Source organism: Uloborus diversus, chromosome 8, assembly GCF_026930045.1.
Source record: "Uloborus diversus isolate 005 chromosome 8, Udiv.v.3.1, whole genome shotgun sequence".
In the NCBI taxonomy this organism is placed as follows: Eukaryota; Metazoa; Arthropoda; class Arachnida; order Araneae; family Uloboridae; genus Uloborus; species Uloborus diversus.
In genome coordinates this window covers 14,476,009-14,496,609 of record NC_072738.1, presented here as the reverse complement: position 1 = coordinate 14,496,609, position 20,601 = coordinate 14,476,009, and the positions used below count along the sequence as shown (strand labels likewise).

At 35.5% G+C, this 20,601-nt stretch overlaps 1 protein-coding gene across 2 annotated transcripts in view; it reads right to left on the bottom strand.

The window, feature by feature from the left end:
• LOC129227302 (tolloid-like protein 2) overlaps positions 1-20,601 on the bottom strand; it is a 209,626-nt gene that overhangs the window by 77,184 nt on the left and 111,841 nt on the right. Inside the window, exons 5-7 of one of the 2 annotated variants that reach the window (XM_054861841.1) lie at positions 16,039-16,194; positions 9,768-9,977; positions 2,724-2,879 (exon numbers count right to left, since the gene is read on the bottom strand). In XM_054861841.1, coding sequence (XP_054717816.1) covers positions 2,724-2,879; positions 9,768-9,977; positions 16,039-16,194 — 522 coding nt within the window. The remainder of the gene's footprint in view (positions 1-2,723; positions 2,880-9,767; positions 9,978-16,038; positions 16,195-20,601) is intronic. The other variant, XM_054861842.1, reaches the window with a different exon arrangement.

The following is a 20,601-nucleotide window of genomic DNA, read 5'->3' as shown; positions in this document are numbered from 1 at the left end:
TATTAGGGCCAGTGATTTTTCGAAATTAGACCTCCAAAAACGCAATTTTGAGCGATTTTCGGTGTTGTTGCGTATTTGTGGGCTTCTCCCTAAAACTTACAAATATTTGATGCAAAAGAATAACATCCTTGCTTATAACATATATAAGAAAGTTGATATTAAATTGATGCAAGTTAAACCAAAAACTCTTGAAAAGAATCATTGGATGAGTTCAGATCGAAATTTAATTTTGATGTATTTTACTTCGATAAATACATTTTCTCTTTATAATCAGCAAATTATATTCGTGTTCTTAGTTTGATCAATACGAATAACCAATTCATTTTTAATTGTTTGTTTTTTATCCAGTGGGATAACATTTTACTAGATAAATATTTGGATTTTTAGCATTTCCGTTTTTCGAAAAGTTTTTGGGGCATTAATGTTTCACAAATATTAAAAACAGATTCATTGTTTGTGTTTTAATTTGTATTATGCATAGCCCTTTGATTGTTCTGTTTATCAATATGTAAAATATTCAAGTATGAACTATGCACTGATGTTATAACTAACTTGATTTTTCTGTGTGTATTGAGGGGGTGGGGGGGAGCGCCAGGAAACTTTCGCTCCGGGCGCCGTCAGCTCTTCGGACGGCCCTGGTTCTAATTAGGAAATAAGTTGTTTTTTAAGCTGATGCATTTACCTTTTGGCACTATTTCTTTTTCCGTAATGTCGTCTTTTCGGAGCTACATTCACTAACGGTGCGGCCGCCGACTGCAAAACCATGGGACAAATTTCGTTGTTTATCAAAGAACGTATCAATGAGAAGTGAAAACCACTTCTATCGTCATCAAAGCTTTCTTCAATTACTCCTTCTACAAAAACTCAAAAAGCTCATCTCCTTTTCGCAAAGCATTTGTCTTGGCGTAACTTACCCATTCCCGTATAATGTTCTTTTCATTTGAAACTGAAAGGCCATGAAATTCATCATCATCATCGCTATCCGCCACTCCTACAGTCTCTGTTCGCTTTTAAAATATATTTAATTCTGCTTTCTTCCTTTTGAAGCTCAACTTTAAGTTAAAGCACTGGGGAAAATGGGGTCATAGAAATGTGTGTTTCCCGCTTGTTCATTTATCCTTATCCGCACCTCGATGTTACTATGTATTTGGATAACAATTTTAAGATTGTGGTGCTATCTTTTGAATAACTTTTTTTTCCACTAGGCAAAAATCTGATATACTTTTAGAAAAAACTTTTTTTAAGCGCTTTTCTTAATATGTCTGGATTTCGGGTCTTCCTGATTTCGAAATTCGGAATTTAGGGTCCCATACTAATGGGACCCTAAATAACTATAACTTTATACTAATATAAAAAAATGATGCACCTTGTCTGTTGTTTTAGAGTAATGAAGTGTCTTTAACATAAAACAATTTAATTATTTGAAGCTTTATGAACTTAAAAACTGACATCAAGAAAAGTACTGGCGTACTTTTACAAATGTGCCAACAATAAACGGTGTTGTCGGAAATCTTCCTTGAAGCAGTCCAAGTACAGTGCAATACTTCATTTAATAAAATTTTAAATTGAATCTCATTGAAAACAAATAATGACGAAGAAAGTTCGTAAATATATTCATTTGGTTAGAATAACTACAACTAATATAAATAATTTATTATTTATATTACGTAGTTCTATTCTATTAGCTGTTTTCTTCTCTTCTCTCCTCTCACATTTAATATAAGTAAACGAAAAGAAATAATAAAAATACAAATACAAATGGGACGATCAGCAACACCGTCTTCTGAAAAGCTGTTTCAAGAGCCAACAACCCTACTAAAGTAATATTTTTTCTTAATTTCCAGATTAGCCCGATACTTCAATATCTTAAAACAATGACTCCTCTTACAGCTTCCCTTGCAAGAAACTAATCCATAAACAACTTTCATTTAGATAAATTTGAGCAAATGAATCATCTCCCTTCTGGTTCTCCTTTGTTCCAGGCTATGCAAATCTTTGCAACGAATCCACTTGTAATAGCTTCCCATTGCATAACAGATATTTCTTTCTCAACAGCGGAAAATAATAAAATCATATGCATGGCATACCAAAAATTCACCATCCACCAGCATTGGATCACTTATGCACCGCGATTTTAAAAGTATATAAAACTTTTAATACAAGAAATGCACTAGATCGGCTAGACCCTAAAATTCCGCGAAGAGGCGAAAAAGGCAATCATTTTTTGAGATGTCAAAAGTGGCTCCATCCCATTTTCAATAAGTCGCTTTTTAAAAAACTCAGGAATTAAAGAAATATTTAAAGTTTTAAAAATTCTTCTGAGCGTAGTGTTTAATATAACTCTACTACAGACTCCAATGGTTTTTAATCGTGTTTGCAATTGACGGTCATGCCCCCATTGTACTCACTGGTAAAAGGGATATTTGTAAACTACTAGAAACATGTGTTTATTATATGTGTTTGTGATAATAACACAGATATTTTTTCAATAATCCAGTTTTTAAAGATGAAAACTGTTGTTTAGTTTTGTCGAAGACTATGGCCAGTTGATTGCATTTATGAGCATAACGTCTATCGAAAGACGCAAATATGTAGATTTTGATAGTTTTTAAAATACATTTCGAAGATCGAGGAGCATCCTCTTTAATCAAAATTTATTTATTTTTTAATTTTAAGGTGCAAAGCCCAAAAATGTTTTACTCGCATCAAAAAGATTTTCTTACTTGACTTTGCTGTTGCGTGAAATCCTTTCCCAACAAGGGAACTATCAGACTGGAACACCAATTTCATCAAGTTGCTTGGACTGGAGAGATGTGTGTTATACACACTCCCACAAAACGTGGTATTCAATCTCCACAGATAGGTGTTCAAATTTTGCACTGTTAAGAAGAAACAAAAATAATGATTAAGAGTGTTCAACATTCACTTTATGGAAATTGAGTTACTAACAGAAGTAAAAGTAACAAATTCATTAAAGTTAAGACAAGAAATACTTTCTCCTATTTGAGTAAAACGAACGGTTCAGTGCAATTCTGTTTTCAGAAATTCATAGAACGATTGACAACTTGGCAGCATTTGACACATAGCAGTAAAAAAACATTTTATTTGATACTAGCAATTAAGTTTTAAAAACTGGAAGATTATCATTAAAAATTGATTTTACTCACATTCAATTTTAATTAGTAATGAACAACCTCTTTGGGAGCTCAAGTCGTTATTAACATCCACAGTGTGTTACAGAGTGAAAACTGGGATCGATGGTCTACAGCTAACGCAAAACTTTAGTCTTTTTGGAACATACTCATATCATCAACTGTAATTCAGAGCCAAGCCGCTGGTGATCCTTTCGAAAGTGATTCTTTACTAGTTACCTGTCTGTAGTTAACTTATTTTCTAAATTTATTATGAGAATATATGCCATCCTACAATGCTAGAAAGCCAATAAGAGCACTAAAATATAATGAAACTACGTAGGTACTTAGCGTGTCTTGTAATTTCCGACCAGCAAAAAAAACTTGAAAAGCTCGTTTTTTTGAAGTTAACAATTTGGCAGATACTACTTCCTTAGTTTGGAGGGTAGTATAGTACTGTACAGTAGTTCGTGGCAAAGATTTAAGATCAACGATTTTTTTATTGCATCTAAAATAGGGTTTCCAGTCCCGCAGTCCCGATCCCAGATCCCGCGGGATCTCGCATAAAGCCTAGCGGAAATAATCCCGTGGGTTTGAGAGTGAAATCTTGTGGATTTTCAATCTCACGAAGATTTTGCAAGCAAACGTTTCACAATTTTTGCCGTTCATAAAAACAAAGATTTTTATAAGTATCACCTGAAGTCTTAATCGCCTTTCTCTCAAGCTAAAGATAAAATTTCAAATTTTTTTTCTTCTTTTTTAAATAACATTGAAATATTTGGAAAAAAAAATAAGGTACCTAAAAATTGTAATCAACTATTGGATGCTTTTTTTATTAAAGTGTTTCAAAAACCCATTTCTGAACATTCGGCTCCAACTTCATATCATTGAAACTAATTGCGTTTTCTGATTTCTTATTCTCAGCAATCAACGGGTCATACGGTCCAGCTTCGCGGGCTGAGTATGGCCAGCGTATTCACTGCGAATTAGCTATCACATCCGAAGACTGCTCTGATACACCCAAACAATGAATATAACAGATCTGAACTGAGATCAATCGCGCAATGAAGCAAATATCATGTCATTAAAGCTGATGCCAACAAACTGGTGGGTAAAGAAAATTTATCTTGCCAACGATAGACCGTAAACATACAGTAGAAAAAAATACTTTACTTACCAGTTTGTTCGCACTCTCAGATTCAATCAGATGACTTCTGCCTATACCACGATTAATTCTGAATCCAGAGTGCAAAGTCACAAACAAGGAAGAAATAGTTGTTCTCTTGCAAGTATATATGGTGCCCAAAACAAAACCGGGTTTCGGTTGAAGCTAGAATAACTTTTGTCTTTTTAAATTTCGGTTGGATCCATCTCGAATCTCGTTGCTAGAAACAGCATTGGGAAATTACTTACCTAAATTGCTTTTAAGAGCCATTGTTAACTAAAACCGCAGATTGCGTTATGCTTTTTTAATAGTACCATAAATTGTGATCTATTTGGATTTGAAACGAAGTCTCGTTTTTTGATTACAATAAAGAGGCTAGAACAACTACTGTGTTTGTCCACTGTGTTAATTTAAATAACCAAATGTTCCCAAATAAAGTTCGAGTATGAAGGGTTTGCTCATTAACTGGTATTTATATTCTCTTGACTGTTTTATTTTTTAGATTGATACTTTGTTCATTTTATGTATTTAAAGAAAATTTTCATAGAATAAATGGGCCTTTCTTCGCTCAAGTCACCAATCTATTTAATGCTACGCCATCCAACGTTGTGAAGTATTTTTCTTATATTTTTGAACGCGATGTGTCAAACTTCTTCCGATGTCAGCGAAATTAAAAACGCGAATTTCAATTTACATCAAAAGACCTTCTGTTCATTTCAAAATAAACCAGTAACACCAGGTGCAATACATTAATCAAACACATTTACATCATTTTTTCTAGGTTATAAGGTTCAATATTTACATGTCTATGAGGCTAATAACTGAATGATTAAATAAGCAAATCAAAAGGTTCATATCATGAAAAATCAAAAAAGTTCCGTTACTTACAATTGGTCACTATTCGATTTATTAATCAACGATCTATCCAGGCCCCATCCATCTTTTTAAGGTTAATCCAGATAGACAAAAATCAGTAAACATTTTAACTGTTTTTTTTTTTTTTAAATAAGTTTTCGACCCTACATCGCTTTGTGGCGCAACGTTATCAAAAAACATCGAATTACAAAAAAAAAAAAAAAAAAAGAGAGAACTTTAAAAAAATCATGAATTGAGCTGGATAATCACGATCTTTTCTTTGTTTACATTCCGTTACTTGATAAGCCGTGACCTTGAAAGTAGCGTCTTAAATGTGGTGACAGTCCCTCAATCTTTTTTCGTTAATAACTTCTATTCTACTGCACGGAATGCAAGGAAATGTAGTTCCCGGGCTGCATTTTGCTGTCTAAACATAATTATGCAGCAAAAAAAATAGGTGGTTGACATTTGAAAATCAAGACTTTGTGCTCATTTTACTTTGTATATGGTCCCTTATCAATAGTTTACCTACGTAGTTTTAAAAAGGATTTTAAACCATGTCGGATGATACCTTTTTTTTCTTTCTAGCATGTTTTATAACCGAATAATTAAAAGCGTTTCGGTTTTTTTTTCTATGACTGTACCTAGAAAATGATGTTGGATGAATTATTTGAGCAAACTTCAATATTCGGCACGGCTCTAAAAGAGGAGACAGAAACTTGGATGAAACACTAGCTGATTCAATGACTCGCACGACAATGAAATACGTTAAGCTGCTCAAGTTTTTGATTGTCTCCACACTGTAAAAACGATTCAAATACGTTCCATGAAAATAATAGCCAGATATGTGCCCGATTTCTGCCAGTAACATATCTTGAAAAAAAACCAGAAATCTTTCCCGCTAAAAGTCACAGTAAACTTTCTGAAATTTTCCATTAAACTTTTGGAAGAATTGGGAAATTTCTTCTTTTAAAGCCAGTCATAGGTAGGAAAATTTTTATAAAAATTAAGCAGTCTAAATGTAATTGATTAGAACTTTCCTTATTTACTAAGAAAGCTCCAGAAACATTAGAGCAACCATGGTCAAAACTATGCCAAAATTGCAAGTAAGACCCAAGCATCTCCCTTGCCTGTAATTCATGCCTTGCAAAGCTGCAGCTATCCAAAGACTTATTCACTCCCATTGGGAGCTTGGTCAATCTGGATGGGCCGTAATCGAAATTAATAAGCCGATATATTTAAAAAAAACTCGCTCATTCAACCTTTAAACTGATAGCTAAAAAGATTTTTCACAACAGTGAAAAGTCAGCATTCGTGTAATTTGTAGCAATTCAGTATTTCTTTTTTGCGAAAATACTTGATTTTACGGGGAAATAGGTGAAAATTGAAATCCCGAAACGTTCCACGGAAATAACCAGAAACGTTTCGGATTTTTTTTTACAGTGTAGATGACTCGCATGACAGTTTAGTACGTTAAGCTGCTCAAGTTTTTGTTTGTCTCTTTAAACTGAGAGGTAAAATTAGCGAAATTATTCAAAATATTTATTAAGACTGCGATCCAATCAGCTTTCACCCTCTGCTGTAACGAATCAAATGCATTGATGTAATAACCAATGTCAATGAAGCAACAAAGCAAGGTAAATTGGATAGAGTAAAACACAAATCAAACAGACATCGTTTTTGTCCGAAGCTTAAAGTTCATGTGCAAAAACCCTTAACATGACACCCGTAAGAAAAAAAATCTATGTTAGGAGATGGTGAAGTTTATGGGGACTTTTTAGTAATAAATGTTCACAATTATTTAATCTCAGTAAAAACTAACTGCATTGGAGCCACAATACGCGTTTTCATCCAGCTGATTATTTTTTGTAAAAAATATATCCCCACCCCATAGGCGGATTTACGGGGGTGCCAGGGGGTGCACCGCACCCCCAACAATTTTGGTTGGATTTTCAAAGAAAATTTAAATGAAATATATTTTATCAGGAGAAAATATATATTTCGCCTCAGGAATTTTGTAAAACAACTTATATTTTTCTACAGCTAAATGCAAGTTAATTTACTTGAAAGCAAACTAAAAAATGCAATAATAGGCTGCTTATTGTGTGACCCGGTCACCACACACCGGCAGTGCGAGAGAAATTGTGCTGCATGAATTAAAAAGAAGTATTTTTCCATTTAAAAAGGAAAGATGATAAATAATTACATAAATAAAAACATTCCTTTAATTATTTTTCAGAGCTGTATTATATAATAACTTTATACTCTGTAATTGGGTATGTATTGGTATAACATTACAATTTTCTTTTCCTTTGAAACAACCATGGCTAATAAAGTCAAAAAATATGGCTATTGTGAAATATTTCCCCAAAAACGATATAAAGTCCTTACACATCATTCCAGTAAACAGTACAATAAAATCACTCTGAAATCAACTACGAATCAACATTCCCACTGTAAAATTTCAAAATTTTCTGAAGGGGGCGGGGCAGTGCTATCACTGAGTTCCACTACTAAAATTAGTTGCTTTTGTTGCCTTTAATATGAATAATAGTCTCCAAAATAGTTACCAGATACAGAAAATAATTTCTAAAATAGTCTCCTATTTAAAAAAAAATTGCTTTCGTATCATTTTAATGCCATGAAGTTAAGGCAGACCTACGTGGGGTAAATTTTCTCCTGAACAACTTTTAAAAAGGAAAACTTTAAAAAACATTTTCCAAATTTTAGGCCCAACCCTGACTAAACAGTAGAGAAACCAGCACTGACACATTCTAGTATATTTTTTTCACTATCCGATTGTTAATTAAAGACAACAGTAAAAGGCTGACTGTATAAAAAGAGCTCGAAGCGCCATATTCATATTTCCGATCGAAAAAAAATTTGCCTCTCGTTAAAAAAAAAAAAAAATGAATGTATAGTACGAATAAAAGAAATTAGGAATCAAAAAACAGTAAAAAAAAAAAAAGTAGTTAAGAACCAGAAATTGCGATTGCAAAAACTAATCCTTTATGAAAATCGCACTCACAAAAAACGATACTGTTACGAAAATTGCGATCTTTTACGGTTGCGGACGAAACTTTACGAAACTTTTTTTATACAAAAATATAAATTTCACATTTTTCTGGTCGTGAATGTTTTATTACATTTCATTTTCCCACTTTTTAAAAGATTGTTTTCAAAAATTAAACGCGGTAAAACTTTTCCTTTTTTCCCGTGGTAACTAGAGGGTAAACTTAAAGGTGATTTTTAAATTTTTTTTTACAAAGTTTTTCTCCTGGGAGGAAAAAAAAACTAGAATTTTAGTTTCACTTACTAAAGTAGTCCGCTGTATTTTACAACTGATTGCAAAATATTCGCCTTTTTCATCAAAATAGTCGCATTCGCCGTCAAAACAACCCCCTTTGCAGTGCTGTATCCCCCCTCCCCCATCCCCTGCACGGCAATGGCGTAGCTACAGTTTCTGTCGCCTGTCTCCCTTTATTTGCCACATTTTTCATTGAGACATATCTAATACATTAAAGCATTGAAAATCATCGCTAAAAATAGAAAACTTCCTTTAAAGTAGCAAAGGGAAACTAATTTAATCCGTATTCTTCCTACAATGTAAAGGGGACTGGTCAGGGCGCCTATCTCGGAGAAATATTCTGAATTTACAGGAAAAATTTCAGTTAAAAGCAACTTTTGGTCGAATGGGGTTCTCTACCGAATCTTTATCAAACCTGAAGTTAGTTTAAGCCTTTGAGGACGATTGAGAGTCAGCTTTTATTCCGTAACAAAGTTCCAATAATTTGTTTTTCCCTGCATTAATTCAGCACTGGCAAAGAAACAACTTTTACAGTAATATATTTGATATTTATATACAGAAACAGATGCTATATTTCAGAAATGTATTTGATATTACATATTTGAATATTTTCCGAAATTTAAGTTTTTAAAATACAGTTTAAATGTTGAATTACAATTTAAGGGCATTAACTGAATGAGAAGGTTCAAGGGCTCACTACGGAAATATTTGAACTTTGAACACTGAAATGACCGTTCAGTCATACCAAAACCTTACATTTCAAAGTGTTTTTTCTTTGCCTCCAGAATTGGATTTAAAGTATGATTTCCTTATTTGATTTTTTTTCACACCAAAAGTGCTAAATCGCCGCCCCAAAAAGCATGCCGCCCCGGGCAGACCACCCTCTCCGCCCCTCTCTAGCTACGCCACTGCTATAATGTTGCACCCCCAGAATGTACAGCCTAAATCCGCCTACCCCATACGAAAGATGCTTTGTTAAGACACATTGAACTTTTTTCAAAGTATACTTTTAAGTACTAAACGATGGTCGTTAATTAAGATCCGACTTCGTAATACTCTACAATTGGTGTACGGAATTCGAGAAAAAAAGATTAATTCATGTTACAAAAGCACCCCAATATAAAATAGCAACTTTTTTCGTTTTAACATAAAAATTTAACCTTTTTTGAAGAATTAAGTCAATCTTGCGGGGATCCCGAGATCCCACGGGATTGGCTCCTTACAATCCCGAAATCCCGCGGGACTGAGATTGGTGCAGGATTGGAAACCCTAATCTAAGTCCTAACTTCTTAGAAGAAACTAACATTACCATAGTAGACTTCCAATTTGTCATTCTTGCAGTCTGGAGGTTCACCTTCCAACCATAGGTCATTAATGGCTAGTTCAACATGCTGTCCAACAGGTGCACTTAAAATAAAAGTGCAATTAGCATTGGAAGGATAGTCACTGGGATAATTTGGCGATGTGATGTATGCTCCACCGCTGGAATTCAAGCTAATTTCTGACCAGCAAGATGAACCTGAAAAGTAAATAAAAATAAGACATTTCATTTTAAAAGATATTCTGAAATTTAGAAAAAGATACTCCCAAAGATATATAGTATTGTTGATTGTCGTACTCATACTGCATGTTTTGTGCAAAAAAATAGGTTTATGTTATCTCTGCTAAAAAATTATGAATGGATTTGCATCATTGCTGAGTAAACAATATTGGACCCTAATAAACAAATTTGGTCTCCAAGAGACTTGGCCGACAACGAGAACTAATGTTAAATAAAAAATTCAAAAAGAAAAAAACGACCCTCATTGCCATACTTCTTATTAAAATAAACCTCACGGACTAGGAGATACATAAAATTTAAATACATCTTCATTTTATTTTTTCTAGCTAGCGTGGGAAAACACAGAAAGGTGAAGGAAAGGTACAGTGTTGGAACTCTAGTTAAATTTCTAATCCTAAATATCATTAACTTTTTAATTTTATTTATGTCAGCAGCTGAAAAAAAAAACTTTTTACCTTTACTTCTGCGTTCTTTAGATTTTAAATTGAAGAACATACGACTTACGATTTACACGTTACGTTGGATAAAAACGTTACGTTACGATAGCTATATTTGCGCAAGTACGCGTTTATAACCAAGTATTTGTATATAAACTCTTCTGTAACTATCTACATTCATTTGCCTTCTTTTCCGTATTAAAATAAATTAATATAAAGAAATAATTTTTACGAATCTCAAGAAACTGAGTTTCTACTGGACCAAGCTCCCATTAGGCTTGACCTACCCTAAACGAGTTTCCAAAAATTGCAACCATAGATGAAGAGTAACTGTTGTAAATAAAACGCGAAAGTAAGAATTTCTACCTCTTTCACGTAAACTAAGCAGAGTTCCCAGGAGTTGAAAAATGCCTGAAAATGAGTAATTTACCCTCATCGTTAATTCGAAAACTGTTATCATACATAAAGAGTAAAAGATGGAAATAAAACGCTAAACGGGAGAAGGTTGCCTACCTTTTTTGGGGGTATAATTAGGGTTGGCAGGGGCTAAAAGGTGCCCAAAGAGGGAGATAATTTACCACTCACCGAGTTTCACGGAAATTGTTGCCATAAATGAAGAGTTAAAGCTGTAAATAAACGCTAATTCAACCGCAGACGACGTGCCAGTGAACACGACAAAACCCCGACAACATATCTCATGCTTTTTCGTTTTTACTTAATGCTATTTTTTCTGCAAATGCTCGATTTTCTGTGCTTTTTAGTCTTTTGAGGACTTGAGCTTAGAGAGTGGTGCGAGCAGTGGCGTAGCCATGGGGGGGGGATAGGGGGTCAGAATCCCCCCATGAGCCCCAAAACTATGTATATATGTATATATTTATACGTATATATATATATATATATATATAAATATATATATGTATATACATATATGTATATATACATATATGTATATATATATATATATATATATATATATATATATATATATATATATATATATATATATATATATATATATATATATATATATATATATATATATATATATATATATATATATATATATATATACAGTATAAGTGTATAAACTTGACGGCATGGCTTTACTTTAAACTTCAGAAAAAATCCTTCCCCCCTAGGATTTTTTCTCGCTACGCCACTGGATGCGAGTGCAAGTTTTTTCTCTTATTTAGATAGAATTCATCCATTTAATTATCTAAAAGGTGTGTTGCATTGAGAAGCACCCGGACAATGCCGGGTTGTAAGCTAGTTTCCTATAAAATACATTGAGTGCATACACTTTGCTGCCCCTCCCCTCCTGCAAAATTTTGAACAGATATTCCTGTTCCCCCTCTCCCGTAACATCGCAAAACATCCAGAATTACGTTTTAGAGCTAATTTCGAACATTTCTAGAAGTTAATCCCCGCACCCTTCCCCCATTACATTGTCTAAGATCATTGGAAATTGAGTTTTTAGAAATTGTGTTTCAAAAAATTGCTGGGAAGTCTCTAAACACAATCATCTTCTATAACAGGTCCAAAAAGTCTACAATCGTGCTTTGTAGATTTTAGTTTTTTCTAAGGGGAGAGCCCATGAAACTCTCCTTCCCTTAACATCACCAAGATCGTCTAGAATTGCTGCTAGTTTGAGGGGGAAATTCCAGAGGAGAACCCCGAACCTCCTAATTATCTCCTAAACTGGTGTCTTTGGAACTTTTATATTTTAAAAAATTACTGGAAAGAACGCCTTAGACACTGCTATTTTCCCAAACGTTACCATAAATGCCCAACTATTAACATTTATTAAATTACTAGCTGTACCCGACGCGAGTAGCTACGCCAACAAAAAAGTACATCATTATACTGATTTTCATGACAATCGGTTGAACGGGGCAGAAATTGCTACTCTGCAGTGCCACCTGGTGGCGAGTGACTTCAATGAGCATATTATGCACATTCTCCGTGGAAAAATACATATATATATAGCAATTTCCATAATAATCGGTCCAGGTATCAAGTGAAGCCGTGACTATACTCAAATTTTGTACTCACGCAGTTTGCAAGATCAATCAATCGCTAAAAATATCAAATAGAAAAAGTTTTAAATCCCCCCGTTGCATGAAAAGCCATAAAACAATAAAGAAAGAATTTATTTGTTCAAACTCAAGAAAAATGGCAACAGCTAACTTCTTATCAATGAGATCTTTCACGCGAATTAATTTCTGCAGCCGATAATTTTATTCGTATTTATCCAATGGATTGTGACTTAAATTGGAATAAAAAAGGAACTATCGATCGGATTTTTTTCGAACTGGTCTATAAACATTCCCAGTAAAAAAAATAACAAACTGTGAAAGTTTCAGCCAAATCTGCCGGGTAGTTTTTGAGTTCATGGATGACATACAAACAAACATTCATTTATATATATATAGATTAAACTAATCCGGTTATTAAATTTATCGGATCAAAGTGGCTTCGTCCGATTTTCAATGAAGCGCTTTTTAAAACCCCAGCAATTAAAGAAGCATTGAAAGTTTACAAAAAAAAAAAACTTTTGATTGCATTGTTTTCTACGATCTTACTATAAATACCAAAGGTTTTTGATCGAGTTAGCAGTCGTCGTACACTCCCCCCATTGTATCCACTGGTAAAAGGGCTATTTTAAATTATTTAGAAACACGTGTTTGTAGCATGTTTTTGTGATAATAAAATATACAGTCTAGTCACATTAATGTGACCATCTATCAAAAGCCAGAATAACCATCTTTCGCAGAGCGGACTGCTGCGAGACGTGCAGGAAGAGAGTCACTTAGGTCCCTGAAGGTGTTCTCTGGGATGTTGAGCCATGCCGACTGTAATGCCGTGGCCAGCTGCGCTAGATTACGCGGTTGAGGATCCATGGCGCGAACAACTCGATCGAGATGGTCCCACAGATGTTCGATTGGGTTTAAGTCAGGTGAGTTTGCTGGCCAGGGGAGGACGGTAAACTCATCCTGGTGCTTTTCGAACCACGCACGTACACTGGCAGCTGTATGGCACCTCGCATTGTCTTGCTGGAAGATGCCATCATCCTGAGGAAAAACAATGCGCATGTAGGGGTGGACATGGTCCGCAAGGACAGATGCGTACATGTATTGATCCATCGTGCCTTCCACAATGATCAGTGAACCCAGAGAATGCCAGGAAAACATTCCCTAGACCATAATGCTCCCGCCTCCAGCTTGGACCGTTCCGGCAATGGTTGCAGAGTGGTTCCTTTCAGAGGTTTCACGCCTTATACGCCAACGTCCATCTGTCCGATGGAGCATAAAACGCGATTCATCTGAAAACGCTACCTGTCGCCACTCCGTGGACGTCCAGCTGCTGTACTGGCGTGCAAATTCTAGCCTTCGTCGTCAATGAACAGCAGTCAGCATAGGTGCACGAACCAGGCGTCTACTTCGGAGGCCCAGACGCAGCAATGTTCGCTGAATAGTAGTTTGGGAGACACTTTTGGTAGCCCCTTGGTTCATTTTGGTGGTCAGTTGCTCAACGGTAGCCCGTTTATCTGCCCGAACGCATCTCCGTAACCGTCGTTCGCCTCTGTCATCTATGGCCCGTGGTGCACCACATTTGCCACGTCGCTGATTTTGGACAGTCCCATTTTGTCATGCACGGTACACTTTTACCACGGCGGCACGCGAACAGTTCACAAACTCAGCCGTTTCGGAAATGCTTCCACCCTTGGCCCGAAAGCCAATGATCATGCCATTTTGGACGTCGGATAAATCGCTTCGTTTCTGCATTACGCCAACGATTGAAATGTTTTCCGAAGCCCTCACACACCCTTTATATACGCTCAACTGCACTGTGCTGCCACCTGCCTTCTGTGATTGGTTATTTAACTCTGACGTGGAAAGTACGTGGTGGTCACATTAATGTGACTGGACTGTGTATGTTCTCAATAATCCAATTTGAAATTTGAAAACTGTTGTTTGGTTTTGTCGAAGCCTATGATCAGTTCATGGCATGAATAAGCATAACGTAGATCGAAATATGCAAGAATGTGGGTTTTGATAGTTTGCAAAACGTGTTTCGAAGATGGAATAGCAAACCTGTTTAGTTAAAATTACTTTTTAGATTTTAAAGACACTGGTACGGTTCTTTAGGTATAATTAAAGTCGACTAAATTGATAAAAAAGTATACACATGGAATTCTTTAAAACAATATTATTTGTTAACTAAAACCATGCTGCACAAGGACCCTCGTTGCGCAAAACACATGCATCGGCTTTTCTCTTAAAAACTGTCTCGTGCAACAATATTGTTGGGCCGTAAGCACCAGTGGCGTACATCGCGATGTGTTTGTTTTTTGTTGACCTTCGATCATGTATACATATAAATAGGAAATAATAGTTCGAGTCATTATATCATTTTTAAACGATTTTATTAACAACATTTTATGAATAACATTTAAACATTGAATGAATGTTTTAATTTCCTACATTTGATTCCGTTATCTAAACTTATACTAAAATTTTAATATTTAAGATTATAAAGACAGACATATTAAAGACGCTCTCCCCTGCTAAGTTCATGAAACTAAGTTAAGGACAGGGAGAAGGGATTTGGGAGCTATTGTAACTACAATACCATGATCCGGCCCTTCTGGTTCCTTAATGGAAACACTCGGCGCGTTTTCATTTTTGACTCCAAACTAAACGTCTCGGAGAGATCGGGAGCTTTGCGTACACCTCTAAGCTCCTCTGAAAAAATCTCTCTCTCCCCCCCCCCCAAAGAATTGTAACACTCCCGTTTTATACGGGAGTGGCAAATTCCCTCAAGAAAAGTGGCTCAGTAGTAGCGCTTCGTGCTCCCCCGCCACTTGCCCGGTTTTTATTCCCGGGCTGGGCATGCTTGACTCAGCAGTTCACCCTTTTAGTGGGTCGATAAAATGAGTACCAAGCGTACTTGGGAACCAAACACTGGAGGGTCCGCGTTAGACTAACCACCTGACCGGAACATCTGCCTTGCATCCCAGAGCCCCTGGTCAGGAAAACTGAGTTGGGCACAGTAGGCCTTGACTCTCATGGGCTGTAGTGCCACAGGGATTGGTTTGGCAAGTTCCCTCAGTATCATAGGTCAAACATCTGGAAACTGAGCAGAAGAGTCCCCCGAATTCCAAATGTGCTTTATGGAGAAAGAAACATGAGGACAACGTCAAAATTGGAATGTGTTTACTTCCAATTCTTTATTTTACGAGATGTAACTGTCTGGAGTTCGGAACTTATTTTCTGCATTTCAGAAATTCAGGGGCGGGGAAAATGAGCCGCCGCGATAAAAAGGTCTGCTCTTCTTGACCTAAAGACGCTCAAAATCATTGTACAGAGAAAAGAGACACTATTTACTGCGAAACGGAGCTTCTAGAAAACACAGCCAGGTTGCATATGGTACACAGAGTGAGGGTGGATGTCTCTTTAAGTGCGTGGGGACAAAAGGTCAAAATCGGGCTCCACAATATCAGCGAGCTTTTAGCTGATTTGAGGTGACTACAAAACTTAAAAAATGTACTATTTTCGCTAAAAAAAATGATTTTTTTTTACTTGACTTTGCTGTTGCGTGAAATCCCCTTTTTTCAACTCCAGAATCCGTCAGAAACACCAGTTTCATCAAGTTGCTTGGACTGGAGAGCTGTATGTCAGACAAAATCCCACAAAACGTGTCATTCAATATCCACTGTTCGGTGATCGAGTTTTGCACTGTAAAGAAGAAGCAAAAGTTAATGTTTCAGAGGGTTCTTTTTATTTTATTTTATTTTATTTATTTATTGAGTTGCTAACAAAAAGAAAGTTAACCACTTCAAGAAAGTTAGTTCAAGAAATACTTTTTGCTAATTAGGTAAATCGAACTGTGTATGAACACTTAACTGCAATTTCGTTTTCTGAAAATCATAAAATTATTAACACTAGCATTTGGCACATAACAGTAAAACATATTGCAATTGATACAAATATTTAACTTTTAAAAACTGAAACGTTATGATTAAAAATTGATTTTACTCAGATTTAATGTCACTTAGTTATAAGCAACCTCTTTGGAAGCTCATGTCGTCTATTAACACTCACTTGGCGCGACAGAGTAAAAACTAGAATGAATGGCCTACAATTAACCCAAAACTTAACATTTAGTTCAAGCAATATACTGTTGAACCTGGGCAAGATTGTAACAGAAGCTTTTTCGATTGTTTTCGGGTTAGCAATTGATACTGAAGAACATGTCCAAAATAGGAAAAATCGACTCAAGGGAACACCCCAAAAATCAGATTTGAAAATATGAGGCTTGTGGCAATTATCTTTAAATCAGGTAAGCTAGTATTCGTCTTTAAAAGTATAGTAAAAACACATATTTAACATTCTTGAATGTAATAATTTCATTTATGAGCCTCGATCTATTGCTGCGAATCAAAAAATTAGATAGAACCTCGATAAATCGACACTAGAATAACTCAACCATCCCGATAACCCGAAGCATTTGTTTCCCTCCGTAGTACAACGCAATATTTATATGGATTGAAAAAAAAGGTTGTCCTCCGCATGTTAGCGGAAATTACCTTAGTCGACTACTATTTAAATCAGAGTCTACATGTTCTTAATCAAAAGCTTTTTACTTCCTTTTTACAAAAAAGGAAGTATTGTATTCGTGAAAAAATTTTCACTCAAAAATCGACTTTAATTTCCATTTTATTCACCCCCAAATGAATGACGAGTTTTTTTTTTTTATTTTCGACTCGACCGCACGTGGATAAGTGCCTAAACGTATAGACACACGAAATATCCATCCCCGAGTTAATTACAACGAGTTTTCTCGTGACGTCTGTATGTATGTGCGGATATGCCTATGTGCGGATGTATGTCGCATAACTCAAGAATGTTAAGTCCTAGAAAATTCAAATTTGGTACGTAGACTCCTAGTGGGGTCTAGTTGTGCACCTCCCCTTTTGGTTGCATTCGAATGTTTCTAAAGGGGTCTTTTGCCCCTTTTGAGGGGGGAAATCATTGTTAATTTCGATGTAAACTCAAGTTGTGTTAGTATTTGGCGGGCACTTGGCGATATATCGCCAATTTTTTGGTTGCCGCCAACTTGGCGACAAATTTGGCGATTTTTTTTTAAATTATTATTTTAATCTGGTTTCGATTTGGCCACTGTTGGTGATAGTTAGAGAGTAAACTTTTGAATCACATTAAAATTGCCAGCAATGGGGAAATGACATTAAATTGGAGTAAAAGCAAGTGATGTGATGCGCACATCAGCTCGTTTTTGCTTCAGTTCGCAAGAAACTTGGGGTAAAAATATTCAAAGAGTTTCTTTGCTTACTCCAAAGCACTAGGACTCGACCGATGCATCGGCGCCGATGGTTCAACGATTTAGCCATCGGCATCGGCATCGGCGGCCGATGCTAACGCTAACTTGCAGGAAACATCGGCCCATCGGCCTTAAAAACATCGAAAAGCCGATGGAATTGGCCGATGTTTTTGAAAAAAAAAAGGACTTTTTTTGTTTTACATTTTAATACAAAGTAAAGGGAATTATTGTTTTCAAACAAAATTGTTTACTTAAATTTCAGTATGAATTTCTATAGTCACCCCTGAAAGAGTTTTTAATACTGCATTCAGGTACCAAACAAGTTAATTATTGCGTTGTTTCTTGCTGCTGGATGCATGTATGTATCTCTCATAAGTCAAAACTTAAAAATGGTAAGCTGTAGAAGGCTAAATTTTCGCATGTGGGATGTGCGCACGTTCCAGTTGTGCACTTCGCTTTTTGTTTTCGATCGGGTGTACTAAAAAGCTTATTAACTGATTTTTTGTGGCTATTAATTACTTATTTCAAAGCAAAATTAATATAGCGTCTCAGACTGACGATCATTTAGTGATATATTGCAGAACTGGAGACTATGAAAACAAATATGAGATGCAGAAACCGGTTTTGTTTCATTTTGTTAGATTCCCGTTGAACCGACGGTAACTTTTAATTTTTCGATATTTGTAATATGAACCACAGTAATGCAGTCTTTTCTGTATCGCTTCGGCGGAGCTATATGTTTGGGGCCCATCGAAATATATTTTGGGGCCCTATTTCTCTATCACAAAAGTTGTAAAACATTTATCATAAGCATTTTTGTAACTCCTACGGTGCCCCTATGTATATGGGACCTCTCGCGCAATTGCAACATTCGCTATATTTTAAATCCGCCACTGCACGTCAAAACAAACTCGGGTGCAAGTTTTAAAAGGGTTTTTCTGCTCAATATTTATGATTATTTTGAACTCTATTTTTTTCCGACTATTTTTTGTATTTCCGAGAACACTTGCGTGCCCCTCCTCCCACTCCCTCAATTTCTGAAATTAAACTCTAGTTGTACTTCTGAGTTGTTTAAAACTAACACCATTCATAAAGTTACAGATTTTTTTCAAGCTTTATCTATTGTTTAGGAAGAATTTAGAGTATTCATGTAAGAAATTGATTAAAGACGTTTTGAATGGTGGCATAACTCGGAAAACAGGGACTTTTGAATTTTTTCTTCGGAAGTTCTGAAGTAGATTCAGAAACTCTTCCGAGACGTTGGTGGTAGCGGTTGTGTACTAAAAAAATTAAGTCGAAGTTGCGGCCGAAGTTTAACGTTGTGAGTTACTCCAAAAACAGAGGGTGACCCCCCTAACCCATCCTCGTCGTTTCAAGCATTTCTTAAATAATTAGCGGTTATTCATTTTGGTCAAGAAATGCCATCTTGCGTATTTCTTGTACTTATTTCATCTATATTTTGTAATGCGCCATCTTTTTTGCATCATTAATAGCGATCGATTTTTTTTTCTGTTGTAAGTAACTATTTTTATGTCTTTATATAAAATCAAGGAATAAGTTATTTTCGTTTTCATCATATGTTTAATAATATGTTATAGAAAAGTTTCAAGGATTTCCTATTATACCATTTTTTAAATTTCAGAAAATTATTGTTAAATTGAAAAATTTAATTTGAATTTGTTTGTAGTGCTGCATAAAAGATTAAACATTAAAATTGCTCAATATTACGTGTGCAAACATCAGATCAAGTAGTATATGTATTCAGTTATTAACTTGGTGTAAATATTGAGTTTGTTTATTGTAGCTGCGTTTTAAGAACCTCGCTCTTTTCATGGCTATTTCTTTTTTCCGCAAAACTTATGTCATTGTTATACATTTATGAAAAATGCGAACTTTTCTATTCATAAATTTTAAATAAGTATAAAAATATTCCTATTATGATTTAATATTGTAATTTATCTGTTACCTTTTTTGTTACTTTCTTCTATATCTAATATATAGAAGAAAGTATTGGATTCGTGCAAATTTTCGAATTTCGAATTTTGACGGATTTGAACGTTTTGAGGTGTGCTGAGTCCATTTCGACCATTTTTGGAAAATGTCTGTCTGTCTGTGTGTGTGTATGTATGTGTGTGTGTGTGTGTGTGTGTGTGTGTGTATGTATGTGTGTCACGTCTGTGTGTGACCAGTTTTTTGTGGCCGCTCTACAACAAAAACTACCGCATGAAATGGAACGAAATTTAGTACACATATGTGCCCCTATGTGAACTTGTGCCCATTAGTTTTTGGCGCGAATTCCTCCAAGGGGGGTGGAGCAATGGGACGTTTTTCGAGTTACGCGTGCTTGCTATTCCTCAGGAAGTTACTGGCGGAATCAAACAAAATTTGGTCCATATGTTGGTATTAACAGGAACAGGTGCTGATTCAATTTTGGTGTCAATAACTCAAACGGGGGTTGAGCTATAGAACGTTTTTTGTCGTCAATTGTGACTGCTGTATCTCAAGAAATAATGAACGGAATGAAAGAAAAATTTATCGGCAAGTAGCCCTTAGTGGGTATAAGAACTGATTTTATTTTTGTGTCAACAGCTAAAAAGGAGGTAGCGCAATCACCCGTTCTTTTTTTCCATTTTGAGTGCCCTATCTCAAGAAGTAATGCTACGTTCTGGTTGAAATTTGGAATATATGTGAATCCATATGTAAACAGGCTTTGGTTCTATTTTGACGCCGATCGCTCCAAGAGGTGTTGATTTTTTTTTTTTTTTGCGAATAAAAATATTTTTATTAATGCAACAATAAGAAAG